Source organism: Alligator sinensis, unplaced genomic scaffold (genome assembly GCF_000455745.1).
Source record: "Alligator sinensis unplaced genomic scaffold, ASM45574v1 scaffold85_1, whole genome shotgun sequence".
Classification (NCBI taxonomy): domain Eukaryota; kingdom Metazoa; phylum Chordata; order Crocodylia; family Alligatoridae; genus Alligator; species Alligator sinensis.
The window spans coordinates 242,935-263,476 of record NW_005841891.1 but is presented as its reverse complement, the minus strand read 5'-3'; the positions used below and the strand labels follow the sequence as shown (position 1 = coordinate 263,476).

Here is a 20,542-nt window from a genome sequence, read left to right as displayed (position 1 = left end):
ACTACCCAGTACCGCAGAGTATGTTGCACTTCATTAAATTATAAACTTCAACCAACCAGAAGTGATGCCTTTATTTCTTTAAATGAACAAAGGTCAAACAAATCCACTTGCCTTTGCTGTGTCATCCAGCCACGTATCTACAGTGTCGCAAGCAGATCTCAGATCAGATTCTCCAAATTCATATTTCTTGGACCAGCCCAGTGGAGCATAGCGCAAACGTTCTTGAATTATGGCATGGAACCAAGCAAGGAGGAAGTACAGACGAGCACGTTCATTTGGAGACTAGGAAAGGGTAAAATAATGCACTTTTTACCACACCAGGACAGTAATTAGAAGATGCTCAAAAAAGCCTTAGTTGACAGCAGTGCTAATACAAATGGCCAAGATCTAGCACATACAGCATCCCCAGACTTGAAGGTATGCCAGAGAAAGGTATAGTTGCATCTCTTTAAACTGAATGTTTTAAATTGGCTAAATGAAAGCCTCCCAAAAGCAATAAGCCACTATGTTTCAGTTGGTTCACCCTAACTTGAAGCATTTACCTTTCTAAACAGTTTGTTAAAGTTTTAGGTTTCCACATGATTAAACCACGGGCTTACCTTGCACATCCTAGAAACAGGAATACTACTAAAGGTTCTCAGCATGTTTGCCTTCACACCAGGAGGTGGTTCAAGCACAAAGATTCGGCCAGCACGCAGCAAGTTCACTGGCACCTAGATTAACAGAAGAGACAATCCTCAAATCATGCCCTGAAGAACGCTGCCTCAGCACCCCTCAACTTCAACCCTTTTTTTTTTTTTTTTTTTTATATAAAGTTAGTGTTTTATGCAAGGTACTACACTGAAAATCCTTGAGTGCAAGGCAGTATCTGCTCGATTGTAATGAGATACTGAAATGAAGTGGGAAGGACCAGAGTAATTGCAGGGTTAGCTATGTGAGGGCATACAACTATCAGGTATAATTTTTACATTTCACTGGGAAGAGAAATGGAGGGAAAGATGCATTAGGAAGGAAGCATCTGTCTGCAGCAGACGGAAGAACTCCCGCTTTTCGTAACTTTGCTATTGTTGGAAGCATGGTAGGCTGGAGTTTAGTTGGTCCTGTTCCTAGACATGTACTTTAAGGCAACACTCTCCCAACCTTAATTAACTCCACAGGAAGTCCAATTTCTGAGCTTACTCTTACATCTGTATGGTAACTACTTCAGAGGTCAGTCACATGGAATAATTTTACCTTGGGATTTATTTCCATTGTAAGGAAGAGTCTGAAGCAAGCATGAGGTTGTAGAGAATGCAGTTTCTTCTCCAGTTGCATCAGCCAACCAGGAGCCAGATGAACATTTTTTAGCATTACCCATCTGCAAGAAATTCAAAACAGAACAGTGAGTTTATGGCAGAATGTTAGTTACGTGTAAAAGTAACAGGAAGAAAGAACTTACCTGCCAGATTTCACTGCTGTGTTTATTGCCTTATCTGCCTGATTAAACCCTTCAGCAGAACCTGTAAACACAAGGTTAAGGCTCAAGTCATGGAAATTCAGTTATCTTTTCATGATGTTTAAAACGAAGAAAAAAACCTTAGTATATTCTTCTTACCAATGGCAATAGAGGTAATCTGTGTGTTCTGTTCAGCTGCAAGATCTTCAACATGGCCACTAGCATCATACCCAGGTACAGAGCACATTAGCACAGGAGTGTTAGGTTTCAACTACAAACCAGGAAATGAATATTAGATTTATGATTACTTAGAGGGATCAACACTTACGTCTGTTGTAGCAAGAAGTCCCTCTCCCCTTACTTTACTATTATATACTAAGAATTGTTACACTAAGAACTACTGCAAAAGTCTAACTTCAGGAGCCCTTGTTATAAAATGACCAACCCTAGACAACTTTTGACTGGCAATCTGCCAATTTACCCCACAGCCCACTCTTCCTACCAACACTATTTACACAGAGTAAATGTAACCCTTGCGCCAGACCCTGGCAAGGGTCAGGTTTTAATTCGGGGGTTTAACACCAAACATAGTAAAAAAAAAAAAGGTTGTTAACAAAGTCATGGAGCCAGGTCCAAGGAATCCATTTCTAAGCACTTACAAAAGGTGATTAGGAACAGTCAGCATGGATGTGATATACCTTGACTTTAGCAAGTCTTTTGATATCGTCTCAAACAACATTATTGCAAGCAAGCTAAGCAAGTGCAGGTTGCACGAATGGACTGTAAGGTAGACAGAAAACTAGCTAGATTGTCAGGCTTTAAGGGCAGTAATCAATGCAGCCACTTTCAAGTGGAGTGTCCCAGGGGTCAGTTTTGTTCAATATCTTCATCAACAACCTAGAAGATGGGATGGAGTGCACCCTCAGCAAGTTTGCAGATGACACCAAGCTGGTGGGGGTGGGGAGGAGTAGTAGATATGCTGGAGGATAGGACTAGAATTCAGAGGCTGCCCCAATGCGCTCTAATTATAGTGTGTTCCAGCAGACTCAATTAATTGAGTCTTCCAGCATCCTCATGCTTCAAAATGGTGGCGGGGGCACTTGAACTAAAGCTCATTCAATGAGCTTTAGTTCAAACACCCCCATCTCAATTTTGAAGCGCAGGGATGCTGATACACAAGATGCTGCAGTACTTTAGAGTGGCTCTCAGAGCTGCTCTAATTAAAGTGCTGCACCGCCACCCCCAGAGCATGTGTAAAAGAGCACAGAGATCTCAATAAATTGGAGGATTGGACCAAAAGAAATCTCTTGAGGTTCAAATATGGACAAGTGCAAAATCCTGCATTTAAGACAGAACAATCCCACGCACCAGTACAGGCTGGGGACCAACTGGCTGAGCGGTAGCTCTGCAGAAAAGGACCTGGGGGTTACAGTGGACAATAAACTGAATATAAGCCAACACTGTGCTCTTGCTGCCTAGAGAGCTAATAGCATACTGGCTGCATTAGTAGGAAGCATTGCCAGTGAGTCAAAGGAAGTGATTCTTCCCCTCTATTCTGTACTGGTGAGGCCACATCTGGAGTACTGTGTCCAGTTTTGCCCTGCCCCCCACTACAGAAAGGATGTGGACAAAACTCTCATAAGGAGAGTAATAAAGCACTGGAATAGGCTACCCAGAGTCTGTGGAATCTTTGTTCTCGGAGGTTTTTAAGAACCAGCTAGGAAGAGCCTTGACTGGGATGATCTAGTTGGGGGTGGTCCTACTTTGAGCAGGAGCTTGGACTAGATGACCTCCTAAGGTTTCTTCCAACCCTAATTTTCTTTGATTCTGTGTGTGCAGATTGTCAATAAAAATTTTCTTGGTTTGGCAACCCTGCCTAGCCAGAACAATGGTTTTTACACCCTGCTGCTCCCATCCTGGGGTCTTCTACTCAGCCCAAAATTAATATCCCTGACTGCACAGTGCTGCCCCCTAGCCTTCCCCGCTCTTGCCCTGCTCCTGCTGTCCTGGCAGACTACTGGCTCCCTATCTGCAAGGCGAGCAGTATTACAGGTAGGGCTGGATACAACAGCAGCACCAGCAGTCTAGGGTTGAGGGCAAGAGGGAAGGGAGCTTGAGCCACAAGGCCCTGAAAGACCTCCATGTTGGACTCATGCTCCTGCTCAGACACTAGATGGTACTGCTCTGCTCCACCTGTGCAAAACTTGCCTTTATTCCAGGGGTGGGCAATTATTTGGGTCTGGGGGCCACAAAAGGAATTTTGATGAGTTGTCAGAGACTGGGCCAGCACTCTTTTCCCCCCTGGCCCCTACTGCAATAACTCACCAAAACTCCTTATGGAGGATGGGACCACGTGTGGGTGGAGAGTGGTGTTTGGGAACAGGACAGGCAGGTAAGGCCAGGATCACCAGGCAGGATAGCAGGGCAGTGATAATGTAGGGCTGGGGCCAGGGCAGAGCTGTGATCCACTCCCTGCATGCCCCTGCTCTGTAGGGGAGTGTGGGTACCCCCTACAGCACTCCACATGGGGTCAAACCCCATCCTCTTCTGCCCAGGGCAGGCAATGCCATGCTCTAAGTAGGCAGAGTGGGTAGAAGGCAGCCAGGAGCTGAAGTCCCATGCGCTGGGGCAGGAGCCGCCTGGCTGAAGCTTTCTTCTCATCCGGAGCAGCACAGCACAGGCAGGAGAAGGAGAAGCTGCCACTGGAGGTTAAGGGGAGCTAAGTAGCACCCGGGTGGCTGCAGCCACACCAGGAGCAGCCCACAGGTAAGCTGTGTTTGCTGGCCTGCATCAGGGCTGGTAGGTGTGGGCAGGAGTCTGGTGCTGGCTGCCCTGGGTGGGGCTTGGCTCCATGCCGAGCGCTGCAGGGGCAGCCATAGTCTAGATCCAATCAATTGGCAGATGCCCCCTGTGGGCCAGATCCAGTCAGCTGGTGGGCCAGATCTGGCCTGTGTGCCATACTTTGCCTACCCCTGCTCTGGTCTCATATCAAGGAACTTTAAAATTAAGCTCAGGCCTTACGGATTTTACGGACAGGCACATTTAAGCTTGGGATTTACGAAAAGTCCGTAAGTTTGTGGACAGCTGGCAACCCCGTCACATGTTTGTTATACTGAAACCCCCCCAGGACAATCAACGTGAATATAGGGAATTCTCTCAAGGACAAAGTTAATAATGGGCATTGACTACCTGGAGTGGAGGCAGGGTAGCACAGAGATGAAGCCTGATAGAAGAGATTTTTGGTCCTCAAGATAGCACAGGGAATTTTACACACATTCATACATATTATTACCTCGGTGTCAACAATGTGCGTCAGATCTAATGGTTGCTCCATAATGGACATGAAGGACTCTCCAAGGTTTGCTGACACAAATATATGTGCCATAGCCAGCAGTCGATCTGGACGGAAAGCTTGAATCAGAAGTAAACGATGGATGGCCTGCCCAATAGGTGCTGAAATGACAAGGGAGTCATTGTTTCCAAATGAGGCTTCACAGGTTGAAGCTCAAAGTTTTCCATCTTCTCTTCCCAGTGCTCAAGCTTAGTTTTTTCTTCTCCCTCTGAGAGTCTGATTTTCCTCAGAACCCCAAATACAACTTTGAGACTGCACTGAGCAACTTGCAGCACAAAGTGTACATACTGTTTTAGTCAAAATCATTTGTTACTGGCACTTAGATCAAACTGTCCTAAAAACACCCTGGTCAAATCAACCCATTTGTCAGTCATAATGATTTTATCCATATTACAGGCTGCTAACCCCTTAGGGCCTAGCTCAACTGGATACCAATTTGATTAGTACCTTTGAATTTTGCTGCAAAACAAGAACAAACAACTTGCTATACAAAGTTTCCAGCCTCCTATGATCTCTTCAGAAATTGTAGCTGAGGAAAGGATATTTTCCTGGAGTGTTTGCAGCCCAAGTTTCATGTATTTTGCAGTATTTTAATGCATGTAAAAAGAACAAGTCACATTTATGGTTCACCTTCAAGATGCAATTTCCTCATAAAAATGTTTCTGTGCAGTTAGAGCACACCTTATGAAAGCTTTAAGTCTGTTAGTATATTGTCAGGTTTTAAAGCTGCCTACACCCAGGTCAGAGCACTATTCAATCTGCAGTGACCATGCCACAAAACCTGTCATCTTTATAGTTCATTAAAAGTCACCAACTGCAATCCTGGAACACTCAAACTGCCAATTTCAATACAATTTTACACATTTTCCCATATAAGCTTTCAGACTGGGAAGCTGAGTAGAGTTGTACTTTCACTTTAAAGTGCGCATTAATTTAGAGCAGTTACATTAACTTTCTTTTAGCCAGCTATAAATAGAAGTTGTTTTAATTTGAATCAAGACAAAGTCATGGGAACATTGAACTAGACTACAGTCAAGAAAACTGCAGCAAGATAAACCTTTTGTGATATACCAATATGTAGAAGAATTAGCAAATCACCAGCCTAGAGGCTAACAATAAGTCAGCTATATACAGTCTGTGTAAACTGACTGTGGACAGTTCATTTCTAGTAAGCAGGTGCCCACATCAGATACCGAAGCCAATTTGCATTGCTATAAAGTGTTAGAACTTTTACATGCAGGCGACAACCTGAGAACTTTACCATCCTCTACCTGAAGTTGAGCTCTAAACGTGATGGGAGGTAAGGCTTATTATGATCAGCTGACTCATAAATCATAACTGTATGCTGTCCTGTGAACAAGTTACTGCTATTTAGCTTCTATTTAATAGCGATTAAACAAAAGTGAAACAAGTTAATGGCCCTACTTTAGTTTTTGCTACCATGGACTAGCTGATCCACAGGAAATGTTCTTTCTAATGGCAACTCCCAAAAGCTCCACTAACCCTGCAAAACTATTGTCCATTTGCCCTTACCATCTGAGAGGATGAAGATTGAAGCAGCAGGCATTCCTACCATTGTAACAAGGTGGAAGACAACGTGGTAGGACAAGGATCAGGAAGAACTAGCTTTGTTACTTATCCCAGATTGAAATGAAGATGTTTTTACCTGAAAACATGTGATTTGAGACTTTTGATCTCCGTCTAGTCAAACCTGTAATCCTCACAAGTATTAAGGCCTAAGACTTGAAGTTCTATTCTGAATGTTTTTTATTGGTAGCAAGACTTAAGGCGGCAGCTGAACTTACTTGAAGGTTTTTCTTCAGACCAAAGGTATGGTACCGTCTGCTCTGGTGAACTGCTATCCAGCCAAATGCAGAACTGCTGCATTGAGGGAAAGCACATCATAGTTAATATATTTCTGAGGAGCTTGAGATTCAAATTTCATTATTTTTAACTGCAGTCACAAGGTTTCTAAGCAGGCATTTCCCTCTTCTTTACACAAGCATATAGAGACTGTAGCACAGTAAGGGGTTCATCCTGAGTGGGGTCTTTACTGCAATACAACCACCCCAACCAAAATTCAACGTCTGTGTTACATTAAACAGAAAGTCACTAGATATTCCAATTAAGGTAAGAGGGCTTAAACCTGTATACTAGTCTCTGAAGAGGCAAAGACTTGGGATAGGGATTAGTGTATTAACCGACACGCAAAACTTAAAGAGTTCCTGGCCTGTCAGTTTTTTTGTGGGACCTTGGGCAAGCCAGAGACATGCAAAAGTATTTGGGCTCCTAGAGATCCACATAGATATCTGATAGGATTCTCAGAGCACTTTGTGTTTATCTACCATGGAAGTCCATGAGTGCCTCTGCATCCTTAACTGCAAAATGAAGTTAAATTTTGACCCTTAATCTTCACTAGTTACCCTCTGAAGTGGCAATAATGGTACTGTCCTACCTTATAGGCACATTGACATTACAGCTATGTTATTACTAGTGTCCCACAATCTATTGTGAAATAGGGTCATAAGTGCCAAGAGGTTAAACTTAGTTTAGTGTAGTGAGAATAGCTCAATTTACCTCATCAGCTTGAACCTTGGAAACCAGGTCCTTAAATTCAGGAAGGCAACTCAGCCTCATCATAGCTTCTGTCTGTTCCACTGTTAGCCCACTGATTTTGGGAAGAGATGCCGTACTGAGTACAATCTCTTTTCCTCTTAAGAAATGCTGGAATTCTGCATCATACGTAGGCTCCCTGAAAAAGTTAATAGTAGATTTTAGCAGAGTTCCTTTTTTTTAAATGAGTATGATTAAAACACATCTTGCATAAGATGGGAAGTAGAAGTGAATTTTGAAAACCAAGGAATCAAATATTTACCCAATAGTGCCTTTGAGTTTAATTCTGGCCAACAGCATGGCAAAGGTTATGTGATCTTGATGTAGCATGCCACGAGCCACTCTATTGAAAGCCACCTATTGAAGGAGTAACAGGTTAGGTGTGAACTAACGAAAGCCATAAAATAGTTTCTAGAATCTTTTGGAAGACCTTAAAAAAATAAAAAGGAAAAAAAGGCTGTACCGAACCTGAAAGAGATCCTTTGTGATGATTAAGAGACGCTGTGTATGGTCTTTAACTGCCTTCAAATTTGGATTCTCATACAAGACGTTGTGATAGATATCCAAGAAAAACTGGAGAGAATATTGGTACAGGAAATGTATCTACAAAAAAAAAAAAAGACTCAAGCTTAGAAAGCAAATTTAAAAGGCCCTACTATCTAATAAACAGTACATGTTACTGCAATTCCTGGACATGTAGCTGTACTGGAGAAAGAACTGTAATCTGACTAGTACTACTTCAACTTGGGGAAAAAAAATGAAGTGTAGAATTTCTGATGGAAGAAGAGGAACAACATTTGGTTCTATTTCACCTGTTTCAGTGACTCCATAGTGAAGTAGATACTACTGCAAGCTGTAGACAGGGGCAGATACTGCTGAGATACCGTCTCTACTTCTTGCATGACAATATCAGTCTCTTCTACTTTCCTGGTAACCTCTGCTGCTTCCTTCTTTAGGTTCTCCAAAGTAGTAATTATTGTGTCATCATCCAAGATACGTCCCTTTACTTCATTAAGAGCTTGTAGAAGAGATTTTTCCAACTGACGCAGACGCAGCTGGAATTCACCTTAAGTGAAAGAGAGATATGCATAAATAAGTGTTGTGCATTTCTATATGCATTTTATTTTAAATTATTGGCACTTCAAAGCACACAGGCTATAAAACAAGTGTCCAGAAGCAATAGAACCATTTATAGCTGAGAAACAGCTGCACAGCAAGTAACTAAGTTTTCTTCCCATCCAAAGAATAAAGGGATTATCATGTCATCCGATGCTGGTGGATTTTCTTGAACATACCTTGAAGTTTAAGCAGGTCAGAACGTTTTTCATCAACATCTGGTCTTTCAGCTTTCAGGACCTCATTTAGACACTGGCTTTGCAAACTGCTGCGAGTTACTGTGAAGTTGACAAATGTAACACGAGAGCAGAGATCTGGTGGGAACTCAACCTACAAAAAAGATATCAAACATAGTTTTGGAGGTTTAATACTACTTTCCCTCCCCCTTAAAGAGCTAATGTTTTAAGGTTTGCTTACTGTTGGATCTCTAGTGGAAAGGAAAATGACAAATGAGGGTGACAAGTCAATGTCTTGGTCTCCCAGGGTAATCAACACTCTGCCTCCAGTTCTCCGGACTTCACGATTCAGTACAGGATTCAGAACTGGGTCATAGCTCTCCACGTCCTAAACATAGCAACAATAATTGAGTACAGAACAGTAGCCAGGAAGGCAACTAGAAAAAAAAAAGCCTGCACAAAATTCTGATTTAAACCAGGATTTTCAGCTTGGCTCAGACTCTAACAGTAATCTATATGAAGTTCCTTGGTCATATGCAGAAATGCTACCAAACTATTTCATAGCTTAGAGTAGAATATCTAGTTCAAGTCCTAGTCAGATGTTTTGGATTGTAGTAATATTTCCAGTTTGGGTTCACTATTTACTCTGCGTAGATATCTAATTACAAATAGCACAAAAAACCCCTCACTGGAATTCCCATTGCTACAAACCCTTATTAAACAAGCAAATTGTAACCTCTCTAAAGAGGAATGAGACACTAAGCAAAGGCTTACAGCAGCATGACCCCTTTGAAAAAGTAACTCTGTACCTCTGGTTCTCCTTCTGTAATATTAACAACATACCATAAGGTTAATGGGACACGCCAATTATTTCAAGTCCCTCTCTAATTGGACTTAATACACTTTAACGTCTACACATTTACTACTCTTTGTACAATCATACCAATTACTTCTTTCAACTATGTACAACCTAGTAATTTAAACACTGACTGGCTTCTAGTTGGCAGCGGGTCACAGTTTTGAGAAACCATCATTACAGATCAGTTTAGGGAAGGTGTTTTGTGGAAAAAGCAGTGGTATGGAAGGGCATTTAAGCGAGTGGATGAGCAAGTTGTGAGCAATCAGATAACTAGTAGAGCAGACAGGATGCACAAGAGGAAAAGAAAGTGACCGAGTCAGCAGCTTTGAAGTTTAAAAAGCAAAAGAGAAGGAACAGTGTTTGAACAGGCAAAGACGATTATCTTAGCTGCATTATAGTGTGAATCAGAGGCCTATATAGGTATTCTGGTTACTGGAACCTTATTTACATTTAGATAGTTCTGAATTAAATGTCTGCAAGGAACCTTATTTACATTTAGACGTTTTGTTACTATGGCAATAATGCTATGCTTTTTAGGTATAAAGCATTGATTTTGAGTGGGCTTCCTGGAAATGTAATCAGGAATTCCTCTGTAAGCAAAAGACTAACCTGGACCAGTAGTGGGTTACCAAATCTCAATGCACTTTCCAAGTTCTTTCTGAAAGCATCATCCAGAAAGCTAGTACGAGTAATTTTACGGTCCTTGTATTCATTCATGATGAACTCTGTGGCTTGTCCAGAAGGATCAATGATCAGTGGATACCTAAATTATTGAACAATTATTTGCATTAGTTAAGCTGGATGAATAGAAACAGTTGAATCTATTACAGTTCAGCAAGTACTGTATTCTAGGGGTTTTTTTTGTTTGTTATTTGACATTGTCGCATAATGGAAAATAGAAGCTTATAGTTGTCATCCTTCAGCTTTAATACCTTCCTCATATGCTACAGTATTTTAATTTAGAATTTGTTGCCTTCCTTCTTAGTATATTTGAACTAACTATGAAGATTCAAGGGAAGGAAACGTTTCATTTTCTGTCATAATTACCACCTACTATAGACATTTAGGGTTCCTGTACACGTACAACAAGGCTGCTCCGACACACTGTAATTACAGTGCATCACAGCAGACTTGAGTCTGCTAGACTGTGGCAATTACCACGCTCCAGTAGACTCCAGTGTCATATGCATCAGCGTCCCCGTGCTGAAAAATGGTAGTGGGGATGCTTTAACTAAAGCTTGTTTGATGAGCTTTAGTTAAAAAGCACCGCCACTGTCATTTTTCAGTGTGGGGATGTCAACAAATATGACGCTCCAGGCGCTTTAATTAGAGCAGTTTTCAGAGCCACTCTAATTAAAGTGCCCCCTCCCCACCACTCCCAGAGCATGTGTATAAACACCTTTAAAATTTCAGAGGTCTTGCAAAGCATTTCTGCTCAGTGATGTCAATTCTCATAAAACACCGAACTTCTGAAGAATGTTCAGTACCACTGCTACTAATGGGAGCTGTGCCCCTATCTGTTAGACTCCTTATTTACCGTTAAAAATGAAATACCTATTAAATCGCTTGAGCATGATGGCATTTTCTGTGCATAGGTCATCTGCTGGTAGGGAACTGGCTTGCCAGCGAAGCCGCTCATCTGCATTGGAAAGATACTCTGTTCTTGCAATGTCTGTACGGAACTGAAAAGTAAATGCTAATTAGTATTTAGCCAGCATCTAGCAACAACTTATGCAACTGTAATTGATCAAAAACAATTAGAGCTAAAGTAATTTCATTTGCTAATGCCCCCTTAAAGCAGAAATTCATTTTAATGAGTTACAAAATGTCTTTTGTCATGTTGAAGTCACTACTTTAACATTTATGGATAAGTTTTTACCTGGATATTTGCTTGCTGTAAGTGGTGAGACCACGTAGTGAACAAGTTCTGACGCATTTGCTGGTCAAAGTAGCCAGCATAAGCAATAAAGGCTCCTGAAAGCAAACAGTCCCCTGCAATAGTGGACATCTGGTTCTTGAAGGTTTCACTTGTTTTCTCCCATCTTTCACGTTCAGCAGACAGACTCTTCAAGAGAGCTGTACTACGATTTACCTAAGGAAAAAAAATAGAGGCAAACAGTCTTTATTCAGAAGTTAAGCATTCAATTATTGCATGTGAAAAGGCAAATTTGCTAAGTAAAAAAACCTGGGGTGCAAGTAGAGATCAAAAAAGTGAGTATGTGCAGACCAGTGGAAGTTTGGTTCTAATTAAACACAGTTAAATTTTATATTTCTGAAGTGAAGTGTGTGACAAATAAAGCAGCCATGAAGACGTGCACTGTTCATGTCCACTTGAGCAGCTGGAGTTCAGGAACAAAGTTTAGCATTATTTCAATCCACTCTTGTTTTACTACAAAAATATCTGTACAGTAATTATCCTGAAGTGCAGTTTAAGAAGTGCAATCTATTAGCTCAGTGAGAAAGCAATGAGTAACAAGCTTCTCAAAAACTACAAGACTGAACCGTTCCAATTGGTTAACTCAGTGTTTGTTGAAAGGGACTGGCTAGCCTAGTTCTGACCAACTGTCCACACAATTAACCCAACAGTTTAAAGCAGAGCTTCCCAACCTTTTTTAGAAAAGGCACCCCTTGACAACTTTGGATGTGGACCACCCCAGTTGAGAATCACTGAAGAACTGCAATGTGCTCTATGCATTTCCATAGGAAACTGCTTAGAAGAGACACAAAGGGGCCATAAAAAACCCCATTACTTTCCTGCATTGAAAGGTGGAGTTTAGCATGACTGAAAAAAATCTCTCTGAATCACCCAGCCTTAAAAGCAACAGCAGCACTTCAAGACTCTTCCAGCCAATTAAAAACCAGTAGCCTAATCAGGAGAACAGGGCAGCACTGAAGAATTAAAAGAGGGACGCATTGTGCAGTCTTATTTTTCTGAAAACTGGTACTGGTACTTTGACCAGATTAAAAAAAAAAAAAAATAGAAAAACTAGCACCTTACTGAATCCGGGAGACTGTCTCTAGAGTGCCTCAGACAGTGAGCTAAATTGTACTGCTTAGGGAGATGGTTATGTTAGTGTCATATGACTGAAGGAGATTCATACAGAAATCAATTATGCTGCATGGCTCTTCTAGACTGAAATCTGCTTCTTTATCTCTGGTTACAGTGGCAGCAGCAGGACCCCAAAAGCCACTGCGGTAAGTACCCTTCAGGCCTGCTGCACACACAGAACAGAAACACTGCAGTACACGTGCTCTTCTGCTTGCATTAAGGCTCTCCGATCAGCCTAAAAGAGACAGAACAGCCAGTTTGTGCTGCCCTTCCTGGTCTGACCTTGCACAGCATCTCCCAGAAACAGAGCGAGGTGGAACAGGTGGAACTGTCCTGCATACTCGTTTCCAGGAGCATGGGGGAGGAGGGGGCAGACTGGGGAAAGACTGCAGCACAAGCCAGCTCTGCTGCCCACTTTAGGCTAATCAAAGAGCTTAAAGTAGAAGGATGCAGACATGCTACAGCAGCTTAGAGTACTTTTACCAGACTGTGGCAGCAGTGCCTGTCAGTACTCCTGAGGAAGGACCCTGCAGTGCCACAGTACCCCAGCTGAGAAGCAGCAGTTTGAAGTCTAATGGCTTGTGAACCTGTTCTAGAAGAATTGTAAGTTCTGCAGTTGTCAACCCAAAAAGCCATATAAGCCCAGAAATGAAGTCTTGAAATGCAATTTGTGTTGGTGAAAGTGCTGCAGATCTGCTTCATAGATGGACAGAAAAAGTTGAGAGCCATATAGATTTCTGCCCCCTTTCCACAAATTCAAAAGCAAGTCAGGAAGAGGAATACTATTACATAAAAGTTCTCACTTTTGCTTCTACAGCAGCCAGGTCTGCCTTAATAGCTTGAGCTTCTGAAATCAGCACTGCATACTCTTCCTTGTAGCGAGCAATACTGGCTTCAAGATCACGAATCATCTGTTCCACCTCATTAGCTTTCTGCTGGTTATCTTTGGCATCGTCCTCCAGCTTCTGCAGTTCATTGCGCAGAGGTTCTACTCTTTTCAACATATCAGCATAGTTCAGCTGTAAAATACACACAACTATCAGCTCTACACACTTCCTGAAAATGTGTATTATTGATAGGACACCAACAGCATGTACAATCTTTTGAGAATGTCCTTCTGATTTTTAGGAGTTCAAGCTTTCTGCAGAATCAAATCTTTTACTTTAAAAAAAAAAATCACAGATTAGGGCTCAATGTTTGGGGAGCCGTGAGACTCCCAAATTCAAGTTTGATTATGCAGTACACTGAAGCAACGAGTTGCCTTGGCTAACAAACCCTTACTAATAGGTGACTCACACTTCAGAAGTCTTCCCTGCAAAGTCTGGTCTGGGGCCAAAACTTTTCCTTACAAGCAACTAACCCTAGCCCTGATAAGGCTGAAAATTATTACACTATTCTGCATTGTGCTTTACTAGCATTACTTCAGAGCAATACAAGAGACCTGAGCAAGACCTTCATGTTACCTGGAAAACATTTTACTTACCTGATCTCTTCCATTAGCTGACAAGTCAGCAGAATTTGGTCTTGGTAGTAGTTTAAAACTAGCTGCAGAGCAGCAAGGTTAGTCACCATTACTGTAAACTGATAGTTCAAACTGAGGAAGTTTTACGATAACAATCCTAGTAGTTTTATACAAACTCAGTGTAGGACATTAGGCATGTCAGAGCAGTTAATTTGGCATTGTTTGAAAACACTCAATTTGCATGCTTACTTGACTTGTTATTTTTGTTCTTTATAAAGGAAAGCACCACAGTCTGAGTGGTGGGAGACGCATGATTTAGCATCTTTGATACTCTGAACACCTTCAAATTAGTCCTTTCATCACATTAATATAGGAACATTTTATGTTGACAAACTGACTTAGTTACCTGTGCAATTGCCCATTTTACCATAGGACCACAGGCCAAGGATGCTCGGTTGACGATTTCGTAATTGTAACTGGGATTTGACAAGTAGTTCTTTTTCATCTTCTCCCGGATGGCATCACTGAAAGAGTCATGTTTGACAGACTATGTGTAAACAATACATTTGCCCAAGCACACACAGTAGTCACAAGTTTTAAAACTTGCTCCCTACCACAGTAACTAAAACTAAAAAAATCCCAGTACCTTAAACCTTCAGCATCTGAACTGCAATGCTTAAGGGATTTAAAGACTACTGTTAACACATGAAATGAATTTTACTTCCATTACTGGGAACAGTCCTTAGTTTATCCTGAGATTAATTCTGTTGTGTTATATAGAACAAAAAACAAAAGTAAGGCCAGCTCTGACTATTCAGAAAATTTTTAATACTATTTTCTTATTGCGAAAACTTGTTAATTTTTCTGCTCCTGGCAGTGGTTAAATACTTGCAGTTATTCACCTGATCTCTTCAGCAGAAAAGTTTACAATAGTCGGGATGAAGTTTTCCCTCATGATGATGGAACGTATCTGTTTCCAGTCAGTTGTACTTTCACCCAACAAAAGACAGATGGACTCCAGGGCTAGCTTCACTGCTGCAGGTGGGTTGGCCATAGAACGGACCTCTACCAGGTGTTGCTTCTTTATGGATTTAACAGCTAGCCACAGCCATCACACCAGTTCAAGGAGAAGAAAGGAAAAAAAACCCCCAACAGTTAGCAAAATGTTTTCAGATGTAGAAGCTACTTAAAAATTAAAATCTTAGAGGAATTCAGTCTTTCTGAAAAGAACTTTTGATATTGATACCCACCACTAGCTATCACAACTTGAGAAAGACAAAAAATTAGAGAGAGTTATGAGGGGCCTCCAAAGCAGCATTATGATGAAAACTGATATGAAAATTCATACTGGTCAAACTCGGAGCTGACAAGTTAAGCAGACTAAAAAACCTCTATGAACTTGAACACAGATGTACAGTATATGTTGTCATATGACATTTAATTTTACAATTAATTGCATTTGGCATTTTAAAGCAGTACTTACTTCCCAGTTAGAACAGACTTGTATGTTGCAAAACACTTGCATATTGAATCTTAGGTTTGATGCAAGGATTTCTTAGTATGATCTCTTTTATTGGGCCGACTACCACAATGTGGAAGATATCAAAATCAGACGCTTACAGTACAACTGGACCACCATGGCTATAGCCTTGCTCTTGTAAGACCATAACATGGAAAATATCAAAATCTGCTGCTTACAATGAAAAATTATGCAGTTGGTCCAATAAAAAGGTATCACCTTAAGAAATCCTTGTCTTTCAATTTCTGGACCATCACAGATACAACTTCACTCTTACATTCCATTGTTTGAAAAGTTTAGGTACAAAGTTGCTTTGTATTACGATGTTCATATTTTTCAGTGCATTATGAAATCCAATTACTTATGCAAAATAGTGAATTCTAAATCCTCTCCTATGCAACCTATTCTGCCAAACTAATTATGGATACAACAGGACTTGAAGACAGATTTTGTAGGACATTTTTATGGATTGAATGCTGGTATTTTAGAATCGGCATAGTAGAAATATATATATTTTTTAAATTTTCATTATATAGTATTGCAGTAATGTGTTATTGTGCTTGTATTAATGTCACTGGACTTTTGCACAGTGAGGCACTAAAGACAACAAAAAGAAAGCTATTGAAGAGATTGATATTTCATACTTCCTTTCATTGCCAGGAAACTATTAACCATTCATACTTAACCCTTACACAGCTAGAAATAAGAATATTGAGAATTATTACTGTATTTGGTGCTATTTTTCATTGGGGGGGAAAAAAAAAAAGGCTTTCATGCATTTAAAAATGTTGATTTAAACAAAAAACAAGTCTAAAACTTTGTGTCTCTAATTGTATTTTTGGCTAGCACACAGCTCATTTGCAATACTGCAGAGAAAGTTTGAACACCCAAGTATTCAATGCCTCCTGCCCTCGAGTTGAAACTAGGGTGGCCACATTTGGACTGAGCTTGCTGACTGACAACCCTTATGCTCCCTTATTAGCTTTCAACAGAAAAGGTGGAGTTTGGCTTGCAGTGCTTAGGCTTAAGTAGTCTGGACAAATCATAACATTTCATCACTTTGTACGATTACAGAATATTGCTGCAAGTCTCTCAATACTATTTTTCATTACAAACACAGAATACGGTATGTTTGCAGAGATTCACAAAAGCAGTGAAGTTTACTGCTCAGCATATAAAAGTCTACCATTCCCAACAAAAAAAGCGACAAAAAACCCTCCACCCCCAAACAACTTTGGAAGCTTAAGGTATTAATACTTTCCTTCCTCTGCTAAAGGGTTTGTATTCCCCCAGGTAGTGGGACTAATCCAGAAGCCCACTGAAAAACAGGCATTTTCCCTTTGACTTGAATCATGCTCCATGACCTATAAAAAGACATGCTAGTAAGTGCTAACATACCATTTTGAGCTTCAATAACAGCAGGCTCAACTTTATCCAGATCCTCTTTCACACTCATTTGTTTATCTGCAATTACTTCCTGCTGCTTATGCAGCTGCTCTTGAATTTCCTGGCTCATAACCTATGAGAAAAGTAGTACAAATATTTAAAAACTGTTTCCTTTTAGAGGCTGTAGGTTCCCATTAGGAGTATTACTATAAACCAAAAGGGTAGTTTATTTGCAACAATCCATTCTATACATGAAAATAATAAGCTTGGATTTTTACCTTTTTCTTCTCAGCTTCTTGTTGATCTTTCACCATCTTTTTCAGTTTGTCATTAGCTGCTGCATTCTTTACTTCCAACTCCTGGCTCTTTATTCTCAAGTCACGACGAAGTTCTTCCACCTGAGATGAATTAAATGAGCAGTGAGATAAGTGTTTTTAGACCAAATTATGCTTTAATAACTTTTGCTTTGTTTGAAAAGAGGCATGTACCTGGTCAACAGTTTCCTTGATTTTTCTAAGACCAACATTCAAGTGCATCTGCTGTTCTTCCAGCTCACTTCTCTTTTCATTGAACAAGTTGGCATAATGGTTGATGAAGTCCAAATAATGGCGTGGCGTGATTGCCATAGTTCTCCCTCCACGTTTTGCTAGACGAGCATTAGCCTTTAAAGAAAAAGGCATTTTGTTAAATGTAAGGTTTACAAATGTAAGATGCCAAAATACTGAAAACAGTATGCTTAAAAACACCCTAGGTAAGTGCCAAGTGTTCTTGCTTAATTTTATGATAATTTATCATTATTAGGAAATAGGAACATACTAGAGTTCTGAGAAGGATCAACAAATAACAGCACACCTGATGAAGGGTCTGATGAACAAATACGCAGCTATTTACAATAGCTTCCCTGTGCGATGGTGGTTGTGGTAGTTTGTCATACACAACTGGCATATAATCAGGCACAATGTAGTTTGGCTTCTCAAGATCCATTTTGCTTGTAAACTCTTTGCCAACTTGATACAGTGCTTCCGTTGACCAATCTCCAAACCAGTTCAAGACACACCTGAAGATGCATTGGAAACATTTTAGCAAGAGAAGGTGGTACTCTTTAAATTAAGTCTTAACATTAAGACCGATGTCTTAAGATACCTAGGTTTGTTTCCAAACGGATTTCTAACATGTGATACTCACCTATTGAAGAGAGCAGGAGAGGTAGCTGCTCTGTCCTTCAGGCCCTCAGAAGATGGGTTCATGGTGAACACAACATGGAGATTACGAATAACTTGACTGGTGAACCATTTGTACAGTTCTTCATGTGAATCTAGCATTAAGCCTTCTTTCTGTGCTCCCTCTTTACACTGAGTCATAAGGGTAGCATATTCATCTCCTTCAAAGAGACCTGGAACCTAATCCGGGAAACAAACAAATGTTTTTCTGTTCTTTCCATAAGGGGTACTCACTCAACATAAACACGATTTACTCAAGTTACCTCTCCGTTGGCTAGAAGAGTATTCATTCTCTCCAGGAATCCAGAATCTAGCACATTAGACTCATCCATTATAAATGCTATCTTCTCATTCTTGCAGCCAGAGCGCCTCAGTACTGTTCTTAGATCTTCATCGAAGTCTTCACCTGTATATTTCCTGTGAACCTATAAATTCAACACTAGTTATGTACCATTTCAAGTGCTAGGTGATAAACCTTATTTAATAGGATATATGCAAACAAAGCTTCAAAATATCAAAATACCTTTTTAGTAACATGACTACCTACCTTAATTTGGTAAACACTTAAGCCATTCATCCAAGCAACAAATCGTGAGAGAGTAGTCTTCCCTGCTCCACTAACTCCAATCAGAAGCAAATGACCTTGAGGTTGACGGAAGATCCTGAAAAAGACCACAACATGAAGCAGGATTTGCCTGATTAATTTTCACTTGGACACCATATTCTTCAAATTTCCTTTCCTTGTTCTCTCTTAACTGAGCACGCAGATAAAATTTAAGTTGAGAATGTCCAATACAAAGCTAGAATGCTGAACCTACACAATGGTTTTTGGTTGTAGCCATGTTGGTCTAAGGACATAGGCAGGCAAGGTTCTTAGGGCAGATGTAATATCTTTTATTAGACCAACTGAAGAGTTGAAAAAAAAAAAAAAAAGTTATTTGCAAGCTTTTGGGTGCAATCACCCTTCTTCAGGCATAGGAAATCTCTGCTGTTCTGAGACTCCAAGGAATGAACGAAGTTAAAAGTGGGAGAGAACTTACAATGCACTTTTTAGCGCAGGTCTCCAGTACAGAACCACTGAACTGCTAATTTTGTGAAAAAGACTGGAATACCATTTTTGACTAGCCTGAATTAGATTTCTGGACAAATCTAAGAGATTTTCTGATTTTAAGCATCTCAAACAGCAGTTGAATTCATCTTACCTGTCAATTCTCAGCACATGATCCAAAACTTCATTGAACAATACAAGTGGCACATCAAGTTCTTCTTCATAAAAAACTTTCAGCCTGGCTTTTACATAGTCTCTCAGCTCTTCCTGGTCCACTGGGATATAATCCTATAACAACAATTTGTGTTAAACAATATATAATTTAAAACTAAGATTTTCACAAGGGCCACTTTATTCTGGATAATGGGATGCCATCAGCACAGATAATCATTCTTTGCACGAGCAGAATGTCAGTCTTCCACAAAATCTCCTCCAAAGGCTTGCTCTAGCATGCAAGGAGATGTTAAGAGTAGAACCGTAGGTAGGACAGTCTCTGGTCCAGTGTACAAGCAAACGAGATTTATAAATATATCTGAGTACCAAGAGAAAGACTGAAATATTCAGAACTTGAAAAAAAAAAAAAGTCATCGCTGTTGCTTGTAGTTGATGTAACAGTTGCACCCAATAAAGATTGAAAAGAATCATCTTATCAAACTCCAGACTGAGCGGAAACATTTACAGTTCTGAAAACTAGAGCAAAGCAGAATCTCTCAGTATTCTAACCAGACCACCTTTGGTGGCAACTCCAAATCTCAACTACACGTGATCCTACTCAGAAGTACAAGGGGAACCCAGTTTTCAACAAGGAGAAATTTGTGCTTATCCAGATGTAGTACTGTTCCTTGTAGTCAGACAGCCTACATGGCTAAGGCACTGTTTTATGTGCCAGAACTATGTCCCAAATGCCATGTTCCTTGATCCTTGGATGCTTCTGGGAGCATCCAAGCTCTAGCTGAACTATGGCTTTAAAGACAATACTGTCATGAACCCCACTGCAGTCTGGGGCTTTGTGAGGGTATCATAAATGTTTTCTTGTATTTATTGATTGATATGAGATGACCTTGTTGTAAACATTATGCTGTATCCATTTACATCATTTTTATAATTGCATAAGATAGTTATGATCTCTGTATATAGCCTTATGATTTTGGACATGCTTTAGCAAAAGAACTGAGGGCTGCAAACTTAAGGGTAATTGCCACTCCCAAAACACAGGCAGAAGGAAACATTGGGTTGGGCTCCCAAAGCATTTTTTATAGAAAGAGGCATCTGACAGAAACGGCCCATCAGCCAGAAGAATGCCAGGG

The 20,542-nt window shown here is 40.5% G+C and overlaps 1 protein-coding gene across 1 annotated transcript in view; it reads right to left on the bottom strand.

The window, feature by feature from the left end:
• The window catches only part of DYNC1H1 (dynein cytoplasmic 1 heavy chain 1), a 62,847-nt gene that overhangs the window by 5,556 nt on the left and 36,749 nt on the right, over nucleotides 1–20,542 (bottom strand). Inside the window, exons 44-70 of the mRNA XM_006018060.2 lie at nucleotides 19,390–19,523; nucleotides 18,735–18,849; nucleotides 18,451–18,612; nucleotides 18,153–18,367; nucleotides 17,820–18,024; nucleotides 17,456–17,629; nucleotides 17,246–17,365; nucleotides 16,980–17,100; nucleotides 14,965–15,160; nucleotides 14,469–14,586; nucleotides 13,404–13,619; nucleotides 11,431–11,643; nucleotides 11,106–11,233; nucleotides 10,161–10,314; nucleotides 8,934–9,080; nucleotides 8,696–8,846; nucleotides 8,213–8,466; nucleotides 7,869–8,003; nucleotides 7,663–7,757; nucleotides 7,365–7,539; nucleotides 6,593–6,668; nucleotides 4,728–4,888; nucleotides 1,595–1,706; nucleotides 1,439–1,499; nucleotides 1,234–1,357; nucleotides 600–713; nucleotides 112–282 (exon numbers count right to left, since the gene is read on the bottom strand). Of these exons, the coding sequence (XP_006018122.1) occupies nucleotides 112–282; nucleotides 600–713; nucleotides 1,234–1,357; nucleotides 1,439–1,499; nucleotides 1,595–1,706; nucleotides 4,728–4,888; nucleotides 6,593–6,668; nucleotides 7,365–7,539; nucleotides 7,663–7,757; nucleotides 7,869–8,003; nucleotides 8,213–8,466; nucleotides 8,696–8,846; nucleotides 8,934–9,080; nucleotides 10,161–10,314; nucleotides 11,106–11,233; nucleotides 11,431–11,643; nucleotides 13,404–13,619; nucleotides 14,469–14,586; nucleotides 14,965–15,160; nucleotides 16,980–17,100; nucleotides 17,246–17,365; nucleotides 17,456–17,629; nucleotides 17,820–18,024; nucleotides 18,153–18,367; nucleotides 18,451–18,612; nucleotides 18,735–18,849; nucleotides 19,390–19,523 (4,047 nt within the window). The remainder of the gene's footprint in view (nucleotides 1–111; nucleotides 283–599; nucleotides 714–1,233; nucleotides 1,358–1,438; nucleotides 1,500–1,594; nucleotides 1,707–4,727; nucleotides 4,889–6,592; nucleotides 6,669–7,364; nucleotides 7,540–7,662; nucleotides 7,758–7,868; nucleotides 8,004–8,212; nucleotides 8,467–8,695; nucleotides 8,847–8,933; nucleotides 9,081–10,160; nucleotides 10,315–11,105; nucleotides 11,234–11,430; nucleotides 11,644–13,403; nucleotides 13,620–14,468; nucleotides 14,587–14,964; nucleotides 15,161–16,979; nucleotides 17,101–17,245; nucleotides 17,366–17,455; nucleotides 17,630–17,819; nucleotides 18,025–18,152; nucleotides 18,368–18,450; nucleotides 18,613–18,734; nucleotides 18,850–19,389; nucleotides 19,524–20,542) is intronic.